Genomic DNA, 20,289 nt, shown 5'->3' with positions numbered 1-20,289 from the left:
CCATTTGCATGAATACCTGGATCAAGGAGGCAAGAGAGGTGTTCACCTACTGATGAGTAAATTATTATTTTGGATAATATAGAGACGATTTTCAAGAAAACAAATGTTAGGCATTGAAATTTAAGAATGCAGCAGGATATAATAGTTGGGGTTAATCACAATAACAAATAAAATCACAAGACAAAAGAGGTAGAAAAATTAGTAGAATAACAATGGTAATTCACACCAAGTCTGCTTACTTACAGCAAATGAATGAAACGGACTTCAGTAAGCATGTTCACATGAATAGATAATGAGACATTTATGTTCAAAAAGCAAAATCTGCATTCAAACTTCATATGCAATTGAATACCTCTTCAAATACAACTGATTTTCAAATGGTGGAAAAAAAACGTTAACATGCCTATAGCTGAGATATTGCCTTTAAGTTTGATAGCACGCAGTAACTATTTTCTATAATTTAAACAAGAAATTCTGCAGATGCGGGGGGGTCAGGTGAATTGGCGAATAACTGGATCAAGTTATGAAAAATGAAATATGAAGGAGTAAGTGCACTAGCAATTAAATTACTTTTAACAGTCTATAAATGAGCTTTCACAAGCTATTTTATGATTGATGTGTGATCTGAATTTGATCACTTTCCTTTCCACAGGTTCAATTGCTGAATTCTTCCTCATAAACGACTACCCAAACCAAAAAAAAATCATGTAATAGTGAACAAAAGTATAGTATATTTACCATGTTGCAATTTCCTGCATGCTTTGGTCTTCACACTTAGAACATGCCCTTTGGCTAATGGCAGAAAATTAATTCTAAGCTTATTTATTATGCTGGAGTTGTTTAACATGAAACTTGTGCCCTTGGTTCAATATAAATTTTAATAACATTTGGTTAGTTACTTACAGATTTTTGTTCAGACTTAATAATTGACCAAAAACCCTAAATTCATACACCCATGCTTACTGAAGGACAGGTATGGAGAAATACAAGGAAGTTTCACAAATATGAATACCCACTCTGGCAACGCATTAAAGGAAAAGGCATCTTGAAAAAGAAGAATATTCTTGATCAAATTAATAATCACTTCTATAAGAAACAAAACTGTTAAAAAATATAAGTCAATTTTACATGGATGTATTACCAACATTTGTGTGAAAAATGTGCTGCAGGCAAGTTATTACACTAAATCACCTTTGCAAATGGGTTATTGCATCTTGTTTAGTTCCTGTGATGCTTTCAGTTATTTACTACTGAGTGCTCGGTATTTGATGCAGTTTGTCCAAATTGTTAAATATCTTCAACAATTTTGGTCAATCAAAATGTCAGAACTTTAGTTGGGGGGGGGGGGAGATTTTCTGAATACATTTGATTTCATACTCAATGCAAGTGGCTTTCTGTGTTTTTGTAGGAAAAGATTTTAAAAATAAACAGTTTATAAATTTAAGCTGTTTTCACTGGTTCAACTCACCTCATGGTTTTTGGGGATGCCTAAATTACACTATAAACTTGGTTGTTTTGCTGCAGTTAATATATGCACTCGGAGCTAAATTTCCCAAAGAAGGCCTCTTTTACAACTGATAAAAAGGTAGTTAAATACAGACAGTAAAATTGACCTGTTCTCTGACCTAATTACATCTCGAAAACAAGAGCAGAAGTAACTAATTCAGAAAAGGCTGGGAATTGATTTTTTTTTCAGCTTTATTCAACTCAAGGTAGGCAAATATTTGCAATTTTCCGAAAAAAATTAAAACAACAAACAACAGTTGAGAAATTCAAGAACTGAATAAATAAAAATGAAATGCTCTTGTCACACTTAACCTCTTTGTGTTATTGGGAGTGATGAAGCAGAGGGAAAAGACAGCATTAATGTAAAGATGGCTAAAACTATTGACCCAGAGTTTCTATTCCCACGTCAGCATGGATGGTAGGATATAATCAAGTTTCCTTACTATGGGCCTAAACCAGCAGCTGCATTTTATGCTCTACTGCACCAATCAACTTCTCTTAGGACCCAACAGGGCAGTTTGAACTTTTCCAGATTTAAGCAGGAATTTTTTATGCTACTGCAGTTTGTGTCAGGTTTGTGGTGAACTACTGTACTCTCATTAATCTGGCTTCACCCACTGAACTCATGTCTCGCCACCCCCCCCCCCCCCCCGAATAAAGACTCCAACACCATAACCCCTCTCCAGAAAGCCTGGATCACAACATCCGATGACCCTCCAGTTTATTGTAAATACAAGCTTATAGTTCTGTAACTCTAGTCTTTTTAGTAATTGATAGTGCATCAAGGTCAAACTTGGAAGCACAAGAGTCTCCATTTAAATGCGTGGGAGACAACAGCAGCTGGAACAATAAAAACAAATGTTTCAACATTTCAATATTAATTAGTTATATTTAGCGGTTTAAATAAAGCACAAATCAGCATTTTTTTCAATTGATTGTCCAAAACTTCAACTGCCTTTTACTTCCTGTGGGTGCTGCGTGACCTGCTGAGTTTCTGCAGCACTTTTTTGCATTGTGCTATTACACAAATAGCAGAGATTATTTTTGCTGTGAAGGACTTGAATATGGCATTTGCACTGAGTCAATCATCTCAAAAACTATTATCATAAAGCTTCAGTTCTGTTCTGGGAAACCTTCTTGAGTCATTTTAGTTTTGTAAAGTTATGCAAAGCTCCTTCCCCAGCTGTTGCAATTTAACTGTTAAAGATGTGAATGACAGATCCAAGATTGCAATGAGAGGCTTGTAGGGTGATCCAAGACCTCCCCAAGGAAAAGAGAAGGATAAATACAAGAAGATCCCCTAAAATAAAAAGACCCCAAAAAGGAAGACAGCCAATAATATGAATAAAGAGTGAGAAGGGAAAGTAAAAAGATGGGGAAAAAAAACAAAGACAGGATGGAGGAAGATACTCACCACATGGTGGAGAGGCTGACCCAGTGCAGCGGTGACAGTAAAAACGGAGCCACAAAGCTTCCCGAGGGAACGGGATTTACCCAGGAAGGAGAGACAGATGGCCCCATAACAACAGAGCCACAAAGCTTGCCGAGGGAACGGGACTCACCCAGGAAGGAGAGACAGGTGGCTCCAATAAGGTTGGATCTCGAGGGGGCTGGGGGAAGGACGCGACCGAAACAGCGAGAGCAGGAGATGGTGAGGCCCAAAGTCATACCCAAGGTCAGGGGAGTCAAGTCGAGGAGTGGACGGTGAGACAGGCGGCAACAGGAGAGCTGTCAGGCACGGAACAGTTGGGGACCCATAGTTGAGGAGTCAAGTCAAAGTGGAGTTGGTGACAATGCTGGTGGCAGTGGAAAGACCGCACGGGCTGGGCTGGAAGAAAAAGTAAACTGGAAGACAAGGACTTACTTGGTAACTCCGCTCCAAACAGCAGGCACAAAGAGGTCGGGTCCAAGGTGTCAGAGGGCGTTCGAGGTGGCGGGCCTGAAGGACTCCAGGAGCAGTGCGGCCTGAGGGGATTTGGTGGGAAAATAGAATGACAGGACGGCCTGGAGACAAAAAGTAAGTGAAGGAGTCGGAAAGCAAGGTGGAGGAGGAGGAAGAACGAGGGAATAAAAGAAGGGTATTACAGGGAGGTGAAAGGCAAATAAAGGGGACAGAGGGCCTGATTCCTTTTTCCAGAGAGATACTGGAGCCATTAGCCAGATAAAAAGAACTTTGAAGACACATGGCAGGGCAGGGGGCAATCAAAGAAAGGCTGGGTAACTTGACAGAAAGAATTTGACCTGGTTAAAAAGAGCCTTAAACAAAAAGGAACCAGTTTACCCTCTTTCACCCAGCACCGCTGAAGATAGTAAGGCGGAAGGGGAAATAAACTTTTTTTTAAGGATCCAAGAGAGGTAATGGACTTTGTAAGAACTCTACCACCGCTTCGGGATTAAACGTAAATGTAAAGGTGGAAAGAGGGAATCAGGGGAAAGATAGACAGTAAATATTATAACTGTGGGGAAATATGTGCTTTTTTTCATAATGTTAATGTTAACGATGAATGTATATTATAAGTAAGAATGAATTTGGGGAGCTCAAGGAAAGGGACGGAGATACAAGTGGTAGATGGGTGCATTTGTGGGATTGACACAAATAGCTTGGTTATTGGTGCTGGGGGGGGTAAAGATAAACTGGGAGGGGGAAAAGAGGAGGAATTTATGGGGTATTTTTCATTTTGCTATCGAAGTAATTTAATTGATAGTACTTTCAGTTGTACGAGGATGGGGGGATAAACCAGACTCTGCATGTTATATGAATGTTAAAAAAGATTACAATGCTTGTTTGATGAGTCTATGAAAATTAAAATAAAATATTCAAAAAAGATGTGAATGATAATATCTAACTCACCATTTAAAAGAAATGTCAACTACAGGTACACAATCCTTTATCCAGAACCCTTGGGGGACAGTGTGTTCTGAATTTTGGATTTTCCGGATTTTAGAACAAAAGCCAGCCGCCCCAGATTTAAGCCCACCTGAATTGTGCTGTCGTATCCACTCCCTTCCAGTCGCGCTGTCGTCTCTTTCCCCTCCCCGCCCACCCGAGTCACGCTTCTGTCTCCCCCACCCCCGCCCAACCTAGTTGTGCTGCTCTCTCTCTCTCTCTCTCTCCCTCCCTCTGCTGTACCAGCACCAGGAAAAAAATGCTGATTTCTGGATTTTAAATATCCAGATAAAGGATTGTGTACCTGTATTTAAAGGCGAGTACTGTATAAAGATTCAAAAATGCTCAAGAAGTATTGCAATATATACTGCAGTTGCAGTCTCTATAATTTCATGAGCTTTTCAAAATAAAGAATTTTAAAATATTTCACCCTCAACTTACTCTTAAGCAGATATGGATGCAACAATCATTTACAACTTACAACTAAAATATTAAGTAAAATTCCCTCGTTGTTTCCTTTCTGTGAGAATTCTTTAATATGGACTAAATTTTACGCCAAAATTGCTGGGTATTTGTGAGAATAGCAAGAAGTCCCTTGCTTTGCTAAAGATTGCAAATTCAGGGTCACTAAAATGTTGTCTGTAGGAAATATATAATTAACTCGTAACAAAATGCAATATGGATCACAATGGCATTGTAGAGAAATTATCCATATGGCATGTCCATCAACAACTTAAGCCACAAATATCTGACATGTAATGCCAAAATTCACATCAGAGCAAGGCTGCAATAGAATCCCCTTATTTTTGCACAGTAAAATCCATAACATTTTGACATTTCTAAACATCTGGCTCATCTAGCCAGGAACATATACAATGTAGACCTCAAGAAACTACGAGATAACTTAAAGATGAGGAAGTCTAAGTTGCAGAACACAAAAGTGCTGGAGAAACTCAGCACATAGCGCAGCATCCATAGGAAGTAAAAGGCAGTCAACATATAGAGCCTGAGTCTTTCATCAGGAGTGTCGAAAATCAGGAAGGCGTTTGAATAAAGAGGTGGGGGAAGGGGAGGTGCACAGGCTGACAGGTGAAAGGCAGAAGAGAGAGAGAAACTAAGAAGTGATAGGTAGAGAGGGAAGAAGGCGAAGAAAGATAGCTCTGTGATTAGAGAAGGAAGGGAAGGGGGTAGGGAACTGAAGGAGGGAGACAGAGGGGTAAGGGAAAGAGAGAGAGAGAGAGAGAGAGAGAGAGGTGAACGGGGTTAACAGAAATTGGGTCAATATTAATGTTATGTGGTCAAAGATTGCCGAGACGGAATACAAGGTGTTGTTCCACCAACATGTGGGCGGTTCAATTTGGCAGTCAGTGTGGAATGGTGAGTGGAATTAAAGTGGTTGGGCACTGGGGGTGGGGGGTGGTCCTTGCTGTTGCTGCAAACAGGTGAACGGTTTATCTAGTGCTCACAAATTTAGATGATTATTGCTAGACTAATTTTCATTCCACAAATGTGCAGGAAGCTTTCCTCTGGCATCCATTACCAACTTTAACAGAGGAATAAACACAGGTATAGAAATAAAAATGTTGAATAAAATAATTTGTTTTCCCAATATTACTTCAAGTCAGTTAAACTTTGTGCTAATTCATTCAGGCTAAATCAAATTTGCATTTATTTAAACATGAATCCTAATTTCATTCATGAATTGTTAACAGTAATTTCTATGGACAGGTAGGGTTCCACCCGATTCAGTTAATTAGAATAGATAGTATTTGATGTCACCGATAAGGGGTGCAAGATGGAATCAATTTCACCAAATGCAATTTGAGCAAGAGAGGTTTGATAAATAGAATTTTTAAAAAATCAGTCAATAAAACAAAGATTTTATAGTACAAAGGGAAGTGTGCATTTTTTTCTGCCTTGAATTAATTTCATTCCAAAACTAATTGGGACAGTTAGAATTTTCTTATAATTAAATAATGGTCAACTGGAAGGGGATTTTTATAGACTTAACTGAACCCAAGATCTAAAATTGCTTAATGTACAAGGGTATGTCTCTATAGCTGCAACTAATTTTGATCTGTAATATTGTAAAATAAAATGTATTCCATCCTAGGGTCAAGCCTATATACATTAAATGAAATTCACATTCAACCTGTGCTGAATCGGGTATTGCATCAGATTGTTAAATGCCACTTCTGGAACTGGATCAGGGCAGTACATGGAGCAGCTGGAACTTCATTTGACTGCTCGCAGTCCTCACTTAGTACATTTTAGTTGTAAAAACACAGAGAAAATCTGGAGGAACTCAGGTGATCTCACAGCATCCAGAGGTCAAGATATATTACTGATGTTTCGAGCCTAAGCCCTTCTTTAAGGTAAAAGCAAAAAGCAGTCAGGCATCTCAATTAAGACTGAGAGAGAACGGTGGAAGAATGGGAAGGGGAGAAGTCTAGACCAATCAACAAAAGGTGTTAATTGGATATGAGGAAAGGTGAGATATGATTTTGGCTTTGTGATAGGAGACAGAGGGAAAGGGGAATAACTAGAGGAAAGAAGAAGGGGGGATTTAGGGAGTATTAGGGGTTCTAATGGAAATTTGATAAGTCAATTTTAATGCTATCTTATTGGAAAGTGCCCAGACAGATGATGAGGTGTTGTTCCTCCAATCTGCGGGTGGTCTCAGTCTGACAGTGCATCAGACCATGGACAGTTTTGTCAGTAAGGGATTTGGATGGGGAATTGAAATGGGTGGCCACTGGGACATCCATGCTATTGTGGCAGACAGAGCTGAGGTGCTCAACAAATCCCAGTCTCTCAAATGTAGAGGAGACCACAACGGGAACATCAGATGCAGAAGATGACCTCTGCAGGTTCATAGGTGTTGTTTCACTCGGAAGAACTGTTTAGGGCACCGAATGGTGGTGAGGAAGGAGGTGAGGGCGCAGGTGGAGCATCTCCTGTGGTCACAGGGGTAGGTGCCAAGAGGATGATTGGTGGGGAGGGAGGAGTAGATGAGGAAGTTATGGAGTCACTACATTCTAGTTGTTGGACTGGAAATAATTCACCTCAGTTCCAGGTTTCAGTTATTCTTTTAAACCAATAATGACATATATCATAATTTTATTTATTATCAAAGCACACCATCAGAAGCAGGCTTTCTGCTTACAAATGGAAAAAAAATATGAACTGTTTAGGATTGTGATCATTCTTTTTGTCCCTGATAACATGAATTTCCTTCAATACAAATATAATATACTGAATGCCATCTAATAACTTTCCATCCAATTTCTAACGAGATGGCTTGATCCAAATTATCCAAGTTCAAGGATGATTGGTGCAGAATTGTTTAAAGGTCTCATCCTCCTACATATCCAACTGGATTGTCGGTGGCATGAAGATACTTAGGAAGAGGATCGCTGACCCGGAATAAAAAGGAGAGGGATAGAAGTTGCTAAAATCTGCAAAGGAAATTTAAAGAACAGAAAAAAATGAACAAAATTAGTGTTTTATTACATACTATTGCAAATAATTGAGGATAAAGAAAGCTGAAATACCCAAAGTTAACACAACAATTGGTTGAACATCATAAAGTTAGGTGGAGATAGTCTACCATCTCAGCAGGATGTTGTGAATTTAGCCATGTCAGCAGATTGGAGGAAGGCAAACATTTTATTTAATATAACAGAATTATTATTAATATGTCCAAAAACAGTAAATATCCATTTTTAAATAGAAAACCTGAAAGAAAAAAAGCCAAATATGTAGATGGTGCATTTACTTTTCTTGATAATCAGGAATGAATCTTCCCGGAATGTTTGATTTTTCCACTTAACCCAATGCATTTCCAAATACTTACCATTCCACAATGCAGATTGCAGTTTCATCAACAAACAGTGGTTTTAATTTAGAAATCTACCATCTGTTATATTTAAAAATATCAAACAGTGAAGCAGATAATCAATTTCAAGCAAAAAGTTATATTTTGTTTACTAGTTAAAGGTTTAACTGTAAATATGAGATGTAAAATTGTATATACATGGCTCCCAGGATATGAGTGACCTACTTACTAAAATCTATGCAAATTCTCCCATACATTTTTCAATAATTATTTAAGTTGATAATAATAATAAAATGTTTTTATTACAACATACGTTGTAATAGTTTATTTATGGGTAGTGTTAGGGCGATTGGCCACTGAAATGAATGAAAAATAACAAGTGCACGTGGAGCATTACATATTTTACTGTAGAAATGGACATTTCTGATTTACGCAGAAATCAGTTTGCAGACAGTTCTCAGGAATGTACCCTAATGTAACCCAAGGTTTGCCTTTATTCTATCTGAGCAACAATGCTTGCCAAAACCTATTGCAATTTAGCAGTTCTCTTTGTTGATTAAATATTTCTAAGACCACTTAAAATGTTCAAGCAGAAATAGCAGTTTCTTTTTCAATTTTGCTTTTCATATTTTCTCCTCCTTCAGGACAATTAGGAAAATTATAACATTTGCATTGCAACAACCTAAGTGAAACAGCCTCTCACTTGCTTGGATTCTCTTGCGAAATTGCCCACAATTCGAGGTGAAACTGATGGCACTTCCCAGGCAAACATCAGGGATGCCTGGCAAACATCCACAAATGTGGAGACTCCAAACAGACCGGCAGATGCTGACTGATGGTTTACTAACCACTCCACCACTGGCCTGTGCACATCAGTGGAGAGCATTGTTACAAAGGTTCAGTTAAGTATTGGGCTTTTTAAATTTTCCGGATCAACAAAGTTTACTTAATTGTTTTTAACAATTTATGTGTTTTAATATCTCTTAAATGCTTTTTAAATATTTAATAGTTTTGTAAATTTTAGTACACACTTAGGATTCATAAGCTTTGTGCCACGGCTCAGCCAGTTTTTCCCCAGTATTCCCATTGGCTCTGCCACTTCATGCTATTTATGTCGCAAATGTCCAATTACCACTTAGCTCAGAGTCAGCCTTGTCAATTGAAGGCAGGTGGGCTTCTTGCTGCTATCCAAAAGTACTCAGCAATCTTTACACGTGTCTGATACATTACCTTTCAACAACATTTGATAATACCACTCATTCAAATCTCTCTTTGATACTATTTCCTGTTGTCAATGAACATTGGGGTAAATGACTGAACTTGTGAGATTTCAGACACCAAGTACACTGAGAGGAAAGAGCCTGGGTCACAATGAGTTTCGTCACAAACTGCATCCTAAAACAAACAACTCTATCAAAAATATGTTTGACCTCCACCTTTCTTTTTGCTTGTACCACACAAAATCTAAATATGCACGAAATAGAAGAACACATCTCACTTTGCTAGCTGATGTGAACTCTGAAAAAGTGACAAGAAAGCATCAGTTTACCAAACACAAAATTGGGCTAGTATGTAAAGGTTACTGATGGATTTTCAATTTAAAGAACAAAGCTTTGCTTCATCAGAATAAAGGACAGAAGTAGTCCTGTGTGCATAAACTGAAATAGTCAGTGTTCTTACTCATGTTTTCACCATCCTCATCATCCACATCCTGATTAAAATATTTCTGCTGGTTTTTCGACTGTTGATAGTCAAGTGATCTATCTGCAAGATAATGGAAGTTATCATGAAACTTTTTTTGATTCCTTAGAAAGAAATATAAAAGATTACAAGATGAAAATTGAGATCTAAGTATATTTAAGTAATGAAAATGAATTAGAAACATTAATATAATTTGAATAAAAAGGTTTAAAAAACTTAAAACACCATTTTAATAAAGATTGGTGAAGGCATCACACTTTTGGCCTCAGTCATGCTTGATGCAATGCTGTGGGGTTAGAAATCAAGTGCATCCAGTTCTTTGGCTACATAACAGAATACACTTGCACCAAAGCGTGAGCCTGGGAATGCAACTATTTGTGTTCCAACTTGCTCCACATTTCCACACTAGACTGCATCCAACCAGCAGTTCTTCACAGAATCATGATCAGAAAAATAGATTGGGTCTTTTGTCAAGAATGGGGGGAATTAGCAAATCAGAGGAGATAGGCTTAGGTGAGGGAGGAAAACCCAAGGGGTAACTTTCTTTCTTTACACAAAGGGTAGCGAGTGTACAGAAAGAGTTGCAGAAGTGATGGTTAAGGCAGTACTATTGTAACATTTACGAAAAATTTGGATGGGATAGGTTTAAAGGCAGGTGGGACAAGTCTGAGCGGGACATTTTGGTTGACATGGATAAATTGGGCTGAAGGACCTCATATGATTCTATAAAAGTTCACATAGCATAATTCAACCTAGTGTCCTCCCATATCCTGTGGCGGGCAAAAGTTTGAACATTGATGGAATAGTCAAAGCTGAGCCAAATTGACATTGACAGTAGTAGGCTAAAATATTAGGAATCTATTTTAGTGAAGAAAATTATATAGAGGCTGTATTCCAAAGAACTGTTCCATCCGTGAGAATCTGCTAACTTTTTTTTAGTTACAGTATTCCATTGGCATTAAGGAAAACTTTAAAACTATAGCCAAATAAAAAGGCTAATTGAATTGGAGTTGAAATGAAATCACATTAGTTGCTTAATCCAAAATTGCAATTGCATCTTCAAAGAGCAGTACAAGATTACAGACAAATAAAACAAAAGTCTTCAAAGTCCGTGACATGGAGCAACTAACAGTCATCACTCCATCTCTCTGCATGATGAAAAATTTCCCACATCAAATGAGTGTTTAAATAGAATGGAAGATAAATATTATCTGCAGATCACATGTGTTGATCTAGCTGGCTTAGGACACACAAGGAAAAAAACTGGAGAACTTTGATGCTCAGGAAAGCTCTTTTTAATTGTGGTATCTCCAACTGACACATTTAGAGCTATGCCTGAAAGTGAGAAATAAATGGATAGCAAAATTTCTTTGGTATGCAAATAAACTTCTAACAGAATAATTCTGTGGAGGTCAACAAAGTGAGAGGAATTGGCTACTTGCCTTGGCTACTGACCAAAAAGTAAAGATTTCTGCAATTTTTAAAAAAAATTAAATTTAGACATATAACACAGTAATAAGCACTTTTAGCCTTCGAGCCCATGCCACCCAATTACAGTACATCCAATTGACCTACACCTCTGGGAAGTTTTGAACAGTGAGAGGAAACTGAAGCATCTGGAGAAAACCCACACAGATACAGGGAGAACATACACACTCCTACAGATCATGCTGGATTTGAACCCTGGTAACTGGTGCTGTAACCACACTGCCCCAAATAAATGATTAAATTTCAAATAAGTTATACACTTCATTGTCATTGAACTCTATCCTAGCTTGATCAATGACACACAGTAGCGTCACAGATTTACTTTCTGCACAAAACTGAGGGCATTTTATGCTACAGTGCTCCCCCTTTCATCTTTCCTACCTTCCAATTATATTCTTTATCATTAAGCACTCAGAGGCTTTCACCTCCAAGTTTTTGAAACCTCACACGAATACACTAGATTAAAAGTTAACATCAAATATAAGAAAAAGGCAGGGCAGATGACCAAAACTTTGGTCAAGTGGTAGTTTTAAGGAGCATATTGAAAGGCAAAAAGAGAGAAAAAGTTTATCGTCATCTGATTGCACAAGTACAACCCGACAAAGCAGCGTTCTCTGGTCCTCGGTGCAAAACGCACAGACCCACAATCAGACACAACATGCATACAGACAAACAAACAACAACACACACACACACACACAAATACATTTGCACATAGTGGGGTTAAGTTTAGAATTAAGTAAAATTTTATATTATTAATAGATATTAATAAAAATTATTGTTTTGTAGATACCATTGCCTTGGTGAATTTCTATTGGTGGTCTAGGTTGTAACAATTGAAAATACATTACTCCACTGAGTTCTGCCTGGAATTAGAATAACAGATATTTTTTTTAAACAAATACCACTGTTGTTAAATGCAATGTGGGAGATACAAAACTGAAACCTTTATTGGACCATAAACAACTGTTTTTTTTTTGAAATCTGAAACTATTAATAAAATTACTAAATGTTGAAATCAAAATTGCAACTCATAAGATGCAATACATGATGAATGAAAAGAGCTATCTTAATTATACAAGCCCACTAAATCAACAAACATAAACTGATTAGAAGCAAATGTGTCAATTGCCATTTAGCCATTACAAATGAATTTAAATTTCAGTCAACAAATTTGAGAAGAAAAGAAACAACATTTTTGGAACTATATATAAACTTTTAAATAAAGTTACTGGATCTAATTCGAGAAAATTAAGCAAAAACTTCAAATTTTACATTTCCTTGAAGTAAAATCTACTTTGTCATCTACTTTCATTCAAAACTATTCCCTGTAGTTCACAAATTTCATTGTGTTTATAGCCCCCTAAATCAACCATATTTGCCTGTTGCAATACACGTGATAGAAAAACTCAGCAGCATGCAGCACTATTGTGTACTGCACTCAACCCCAGCTTCTGCAGACTTTCTTATTTAACATTTACCTGTCATCTTATATAAAATGCAAAATCTATTTCCCTTCAAGTCTATTTTTTAAGCTAAATCTAAATAGAAACAATCAAGAGTCAAGCAGCATCTGTGAGGAAACAAAGATTTTTTTAAGCCCATGACCCTTTGTCGCAACCAAAAAAGTGAAATGTTTTAAGTTACAGAAGGGAAAGGAGTGAAGAGAAGAGGAAATGTTTGTTATGGAGTGCAGTCTAAATTTTGCTCTCCACCTTAACACAGATAAGCCTCTTGTTCATTCTCCCCATTTTGGCATGATAAATCTGCTCATTTTCTCACATTTCAAGTTCTGAAGGGACAATGCCCTCAAACAGTGACTCAATTTTTCTTTCTAAGATATTGCTTGACCTGCTGTATGTTTCTGGCATTTGATTATGCCCATGGATATATTTGCAATTTCTACTGTTGTATCCATTGCAGATTGGATCATAGAGTTAAATTGGAACCTATCTGTGAATCATGGTAGAGATCATTTTTTTGTGGAGGAAACACTGCTAGCCAAACCACCTGCAACAGGAGTGTAAAATTTAAGAAACACCACTGAAGGATGTTCCTCTTTCCATCCTCAATGAATCCATCTTTCTTAGCTGCTAGAATTCAAAACAAAATGAATTACTTCTACCTTGAAAGATGCACAATGGCTGCAGGGGAAAGAAAGTTTGATATATTAATGTATTTTACCAAGAAGCATGATATAAATATGCAATGCGAGGAATGCAAGTTCACAAAATAAAGTGCTCCCTACGTGAAATTGCTCTGTGGAAATTGGCTAATTAAGGCCTAAATGTGACAGCAACTTCCAACAGCTGCAGATCTGCAGTGAAATCCAGAAACCCTGCAGCAGCTGCCTGAGGTGTTCCCTTTCCATAAACTGCGGTATCCTGGCATATTATCAAAACAAGTCAACTACAAGTACATGGGAGAAGTAAGTAGTGATACCTGTGTGATAGATACCTGTTAATTCATGTGATAATTCTAAGTTACAGCCAAACAAAAATCATCTCAGACACCAGAATTTAACTTTTTGTGGTATCCTACAGATTGCCATTATTCCTGGAGATTTAAAAAAAATAATTTAAAATGAAATATTATTGTCCATTCCTAATCTCTCAATCTTTATTTTGATTTCAGAATCAGATTTTATTAACGTGAACATGTCACAAAATTCATTATTTATGGCACTACTGGTGCAAAGTTGCTATAAATTACATTTTTAAAAAATATATAAATTAGTACAAAAGAAGAGAAAGTGAGGTAGTGTCTGTAGTTCAGAAATTTGATAGCAAAGGGGGAAGATGCCGTTTCTGGATAATTGGGCATTTGTCTTCAGACTCCTTTACCTTCTTCCTGAAGGTAGCAGTGAGAAGAAGGCATGACCTAAGTGGTAAGGGTCCTTGATAAGAGAGGCTGCTTTCTTGAGACCTCATGACAGTGCTGGCAGAGTTCACAACTATCAGCGGTCTTTCGCTGTCCTGTGCATTGGCACCTCCAGACCAGACAGTAATCAACCAGTCAAACTATTCTCCACGGTTCACCTGGAGAAATCTGAAAGAATCTTTGGTCTCATACCAAATGTCCTTAAATTCCTCACTTCTTTCATGATTGCATCAAAATGGAGGCCCCAGGATAGAACTTCAGAGACGTTGACACCCAGAATTTGAAATCCTTTACCCTTTCCACTGCTGATCCCTCAATGAGGACTGGTTTGTATTTTCCTGATTTCCACCCTCCTGAAGTCAACAATCAGTAGCTTAGTTTTGCTAACATTGTGTGCACTGGTTGTTATGACCCTATTCAACTAGCTGACCTATCTTACACTTCCTCATTGCTGTCTGAGATTCTCCCAACAACCATGGTGTCATCGGCAAATTTGTAGAAAGCATTTTAATTGTACTTAGTCACACAATCATGGGTGTTTAGCGAGTAGAGCAGTGGGCTAAGCATGCATCCTTGACATATGTCTGTTTGATTGTCAGTGAGGAGATGTTTCCATTTCATACTGACTGTGGTCTTCCAATGAGAAAGTTAAGGATCCAGTTGCAGAGGATGTGCAAAGGCCCAGGTTTTGCAGCTTAATGATCAGTAGTGAAGGGATGATGACTGAGCTGTTACCGATGAAAAATAGCCTGATGTATGTCTTGCTGTTGTATCGGTGGTCCAAGTTGAATGGAGAGCCAATGAGTTTGCATCTGCTGTGGAGCGACTGTGGTGGTGAGTGAATTGAAATGGGTCCAGATCTTTACTTAGGTACGAGTTGATTCTGGCATTTCATCACAGTAGATGCGAGAGCTTCTGGGCAATAGTTATTGAGGCAGCTCACTTTGCTTTTCTTTGATTGAAGCCCTTTTGAAGCAGGTAAGAACTTCTGACTGCAACAATGAGAGACTGAAAATATCCATGAACACTCCTGCTAGTTGGTTGGCACAGATTTTTAGCATCTTGCCAAGTACGTCATCAGGGCCTGACGCCTTACAAAGGTTTATCCTCTTGAAGAATATTCTGACGTTGGTCTCAGAGACAAATAAATGGCAGAGCACGCGGTTGCAGCGACTACTTTAGCTCCTCATAATGGTGAAATCCTCAACCCCATTAGTACTGTGCATGATCGGGAATCAATAACAAAATGAAGAAATATGACTGGACTTTCAAACTAGTGGATTGGATTGAAAAGATACTGAGCAGTTTTAACCTATTGAAGAAGGGAACACAAACTGCAGCAAACCATGGAGTAGATCATGGGAGTCACATGGGAGGCGCAGCTGGAGAAGGCAGAGTGTGGAAAGCGGGCCGGTATCGGGGTTAGACTGAGAGTTAACCCCTTCAGACCGCTCTCCTGACAATCTGGAGATCTTACCTGAGGCTGCATCTGAACTAGAGAGAATTGCAGGGTTTCTGTGCTCTGTTCATTATAGAAATATGACTCCAGGAAGAAAAATAATTTTATAATTAATTTGAAAAGAACTTTTAACTTCATTTTTCCTTTCTTTCTTTTATTTCTCTTTCTTTTGGGTTGTTTTTTTTTGTTTACTGTTATGTTTTACTACACTAAATGACAATGTGCATTTGTCTTTTGAATTATGTTCACATTTGAAATCTTTTTCCAATATTTTAAATGTATTGCACATTGCATAATTGTACAGTTGAATTGTTTATATATTAAATATCAATAACAATATCTTAAAAAGAAAGAAATATAGTTCCAGGACTCCTTTCCAGGCTCAGCGATCCAGCTTGATGGCCTCATCTCTTTCAGGGCAGGTAGAGACGCTGCTGCTTTTGATTTGACTTGAGAGAAGTCTATTTTTATATCAGTGAGACCTGGTGCACAAATGTCTGTTGTGAATATGTTCTGCTCAGCAGAGACGGAGCACCTGATGGTGAAATGCAGACCAGGGAATTCTTGGCCATGCTGATTGCTGCAGTCTACATTCTGCCTTTGGTTAATGACGTGAAGACATGAAGGAGCTTTACAGTGCCATCTGCAAAGCCCACACGTCCTTTCTAAGGTGTCATGATTGTAGCTGATGACTTCAATGATGCCAACCTGAAAGCAGTCTTACTACAGTTTTAATAGCATGTTAACTTTGCCACCAGTGGAGAGAACACTTTGGATTGGTGTACAGCAACATCCCTGGTACATAAAAGGCTGCCCCTCGCCCCCATTTCGGTTACTCAGATCACATATCCATCCTGCAAACCCTGGCATACAGACTCCAAGCAAAACGAACTAAGCCAGTCCGCAGGAAGATCAGGATGTGGCCTCAATGACTACCACCCTGTGGCACTGACCTCCACCATTATAAAATGTTTTGAGCGTCTGGTGATGCAATGTATCAAAGCGCATCTTCCAGAGACACTGGGCCCATTTCAATTTGCCTATAGTAAAAACTATTCCACTGATGATGCAATAAGTAGTGGTTCTAAACCTTTTTTTTCTCCACTGACATACTACTTTAAGCAATTCCTTACTAACCACAGAGCACCTATGGCATCCAGTCATAGATTACTTAAGGTGGTTTATGTGTGGGAGGAAATGTTTGAGAACCACTGTGCTATAGACTTGTCCCTCCATTCCGTCCTAACTCACCTGGTGTACAACACCTCACACCCTATTGATTTTAGCTCAGTGTTAAATACAACCACTCCCAGAGCCTGGTGGAGAAGCAGTCTTCACTGGGACTCAACACCCCTCGCTGCAATTGGATATAACTGGATTCTGGACCTCCTTAGGGAAAGAGCATAGTCTGTATGGTTCGGCAGCAGAACATAGAGCACCATCACGTTGAACACTGGCACACCTCAGGGCTGTGTGCTCAGCCAGCTCCTGTCTATCTTACTGACTCATGACTGCAATGCCACATCCAGGTCCCACGGAGTAATCAAGTTTGAGGATGACACAATAGTAATTGGCCTTATTGGCAACAACGATGAGTTCCACTAGATAAAAGGTGGAAAATCTCGTGATATGGTGCAAGAATATCAATCTAAGTCTCAACATGGACAAAACGAAGGAGATGACAGTGATCTTCAGGAGGACCAGGAATGACCACCCTCCACTACACATTAATAACTTGGAAGTGGAGAGAATAGAGAGCACCAAGTTTCTCAGAGACAACATAACTAGTGACCTATCCTAGACACACACCTCCTCATTTGCCAGGAAGGTGCAACAGCAAATGTACTTCCCAAGAAGACAGAAATGGGCAAGGCTACCAGCCATAATCATGTCAATGTTCGACAGGAGCTCTGTCGAGAGCATCCTGTCCAGCTCTATCACAGTATATCATGGTCGCTGAAGGGAATCCACAGGACCACAAGAGTGAGGGAGAGCTTCAGTGGGATCTCACTCCACCAGCTCCCCACCGCCCCATTCAATGTGATCTACTGGGATCATTATCTGAACAGGGCACCCAAAATAGTTGAGGACCCTTATCATCCCACACGCAGCATTTTTCACCTACTCCCATAGGGAAATAGATACATGTATCAGAACCAGTACCACCAAGATGAGAAACAGCTTCTTCCCATGGGCAGCGAGCATGCTGAACGACTAAATTAACTGCTCACACTAACCATTCGAGATGCTACTATTTATTAAACAATATTTATTTATTTATAAACAGTATATGTATATTTGTCCAGCATGTGTATCACTTGTCTGTATGTACATTATGTCTGGTTGTGTGTTTGTTTGCATGTTTTGCACTGAGGACTAGGGTTGAAGTTGTGCAATAGGATGATAAATAAATTTGAACTTGAAATATCACAGGGTCATTAACTTGTGCAGAGATTCTCATTGGTAGCGTTGAATTTTCCTTTTCAAAGCGAGCATAAAAGGTGCTCAGCTCATCAGGTATTGAATCATCACAGCCATTTATGATGTTCGGCTTTGCCTTGTAGGATGTAATGGGCTGCACTTCCAGCTATATCTGGCGAGTATCTGGCTCTGTTACTAGTTTCCCTCAGAATTGCCTCTTTGTTGCTGAGATAGCTTTCCGCAGGTCAAACCTGGACTTCTTGGGGAGATCTGTACCACGTCTTTCTGATTTCTGTACATAGTCTGACAAATCCTAGTTCAGATGCTCTCATTTACATTAACAAAGCTGCAATCCATTTGATTAAGCTGTATCAGTTTCCCTGCTAATTCAGATCTCAGATGCTTTTGTATTTTCTACCAAAGTAAATAATCCCACATCATATCCATTTGCCATCATTTTGCTCATTCAGTTACTCTCTTGCCCCATCCATTTGCAAGCTTCTCCATATCCTCCTCATTCCTTTCTTTCCCAACTACCAATTGTTGGCAAATATGGATATAGTATCCTGCTTGAATGCTCATCAAAAGCTGCAAAATAAAAAAAGCAATTATTTCAACTTGTCTATGTACAGTTTTCAGTTACATTCTAATAAAGGTTGTGTGCAGTCTGACACAATTGATAAATTGCTGAAGCAGTCTTATATTACTATCCAGAATTCTGCTCCATAGAATTATTGCTTGGAGATCTCTGCTGTGACAAGGAGCAATGCCAAATATACAAATCACTTAAAACACACATTCTTATTTTGATCAGCTATCATCAAAACCAATTACAGATGCTGGAGCAGGTAATTGGTGTAATTTATGTCTCTTCCTGTTGTATGATGAATTGGAGAATATATTAAAGTGTTAAATATTGAAACAAAGGTTTATTTTTGTTAAGCATGCCTGATGGATGTACATTTGATCATAAAAACATAAAATCAACATTCACATACATTTTGAGAGTTCAGAAGTCCATCCAATAATAAAAAAATGTTATTCAAATAAGCAGAATCCCTGGATAATAGTTTGAGCCACTAAATTATGTACAAAATTGATCTTTAAATGTCTATATTTTATATGGAGCCTCACTTTTGGCAGAATGTTTATCTCCTGTCTATAGTTGCTGTGATAAGTTAGACTGTACAGTATTTCAAATAATGTTAATCAAAGAGTTGTCAGTTTGCATGTTATCTACAGCCCTAAACAAGAAAGTAGGTCAATTGGACGCAGGTCAGGAACTCACTCAATAAAGGCACCTGCTAAAAACTAGCAGAAGCCAGATTGTCTAAATATCAAATTTCCTCCATCCAAGCTGACCTTTGTACAGTCAATTTGAAAGCTTAATGTTAAATTAGTAGTTTTAAATTTGAAATATATAATGGTACAACATCTCAGACTGTGATATGTTACACAAGCAGGCCCAATAATCTCATTTCTCCTCTCCTTGGCAAATTGAATCACTTTTTGTTCCAATTCTCCCTATTAAAACAAACTGGTAAGATGGATTTTAAGGTGTAGTTGCTTAATTTATGCTGTTCAAATTAATCTTTTAACAATTATTTTAACAGTTATTAAAATCCTTCCCTCAGATACTCTTGAGGCCCAGTGTATTCACAAATCAATGGTTTATTTCCATCTGTATGGAAATAAATTTGGAGGGTTGTGAAGAATGATGGAAAAAAGATTGTCAAAATGATGAAAATGGCAGCAGTATAGGCATAATGAGGTTGGAGAGCTCCCTGTTAAAAAGATTTAAAAAAGAGATGTTAAGGTTTAGAAACCTCCCCTCCCCCCCCCCCCCCCCCCCCCCACCCATCCCAGCCCAGGCTGGGATAGAGAGGATGGCAACAGAGGTAGCGGTGACATAGGCGAAGACGGGGAGCCCAGAGGCTTGAGGTAAGGGAACCTGCGCTGAGAAGGAGACAGTGGCAGTATCAATGGTGGCAGGAGACACGAGTGTGGCAGAGCCAGGCTGAGGTCAGGATGATGGCAACAACAGAGGTGGAGGGAAACCTGGAGGTGCGAGACCGGTGGAGTCGGACAGAGTTAGAGACCACAGTGACA

General features: G+C 38.6%; 1 protein-coding gene across 18 annotated transcripts in view; it reads right to left on the bottom strand.

The window, feature by feature from the left end:
- The window catches only part of LOC138761675 (double-stranded RNA-specific editase 1-like), a 400,374-nt gene that overhangs the window by 102,394 nt on the left and 277,691 nt on the right, over positions 1-20,289 (bottom strand). For 12 of the 18 annotated variants that reach the window (XM_069934221.1, XM_069934227.1, XM_069934232.1 and 9 more), the window contains one exon: positions 9,912-9,995. In XM_069934221.1, the coding sequence (XP_069790322.1) occupies positions 9,912-9,995 (84 nt within the window). Of the gene's footprint in view, positions 1-9,911; positions 9,996-12,213; positions 12,287-20,289 lie in introns of all 18 variants that reach the window. The other 6 variants (XM_069934222.1, XM_069934224.1, XM_069934225.1 and 3 more) reach the window with 1 other exon arrangement.

This window comes from Narcine bancroftii, chromosome 4, assembly GCF_036971445.1.
Source record: "Narcine bancroftii isolate sNarBan1 chromosome 4, sNarBan1.hap1, whole genome shotgun sequence".
In the NCBI taxonomy this organism is placed as follows: Eukaryota; Metazoa; Chordata; class Chondrichthyes; order Torpediniformes; family Narcinidae; genus Narcine; species Narcine bancroftii.
The sequence above is the reverse complement of the archived record's forward strand: the minus strand, read 5'-3'. Positions and strand labels throughout refer to the sequence as shown.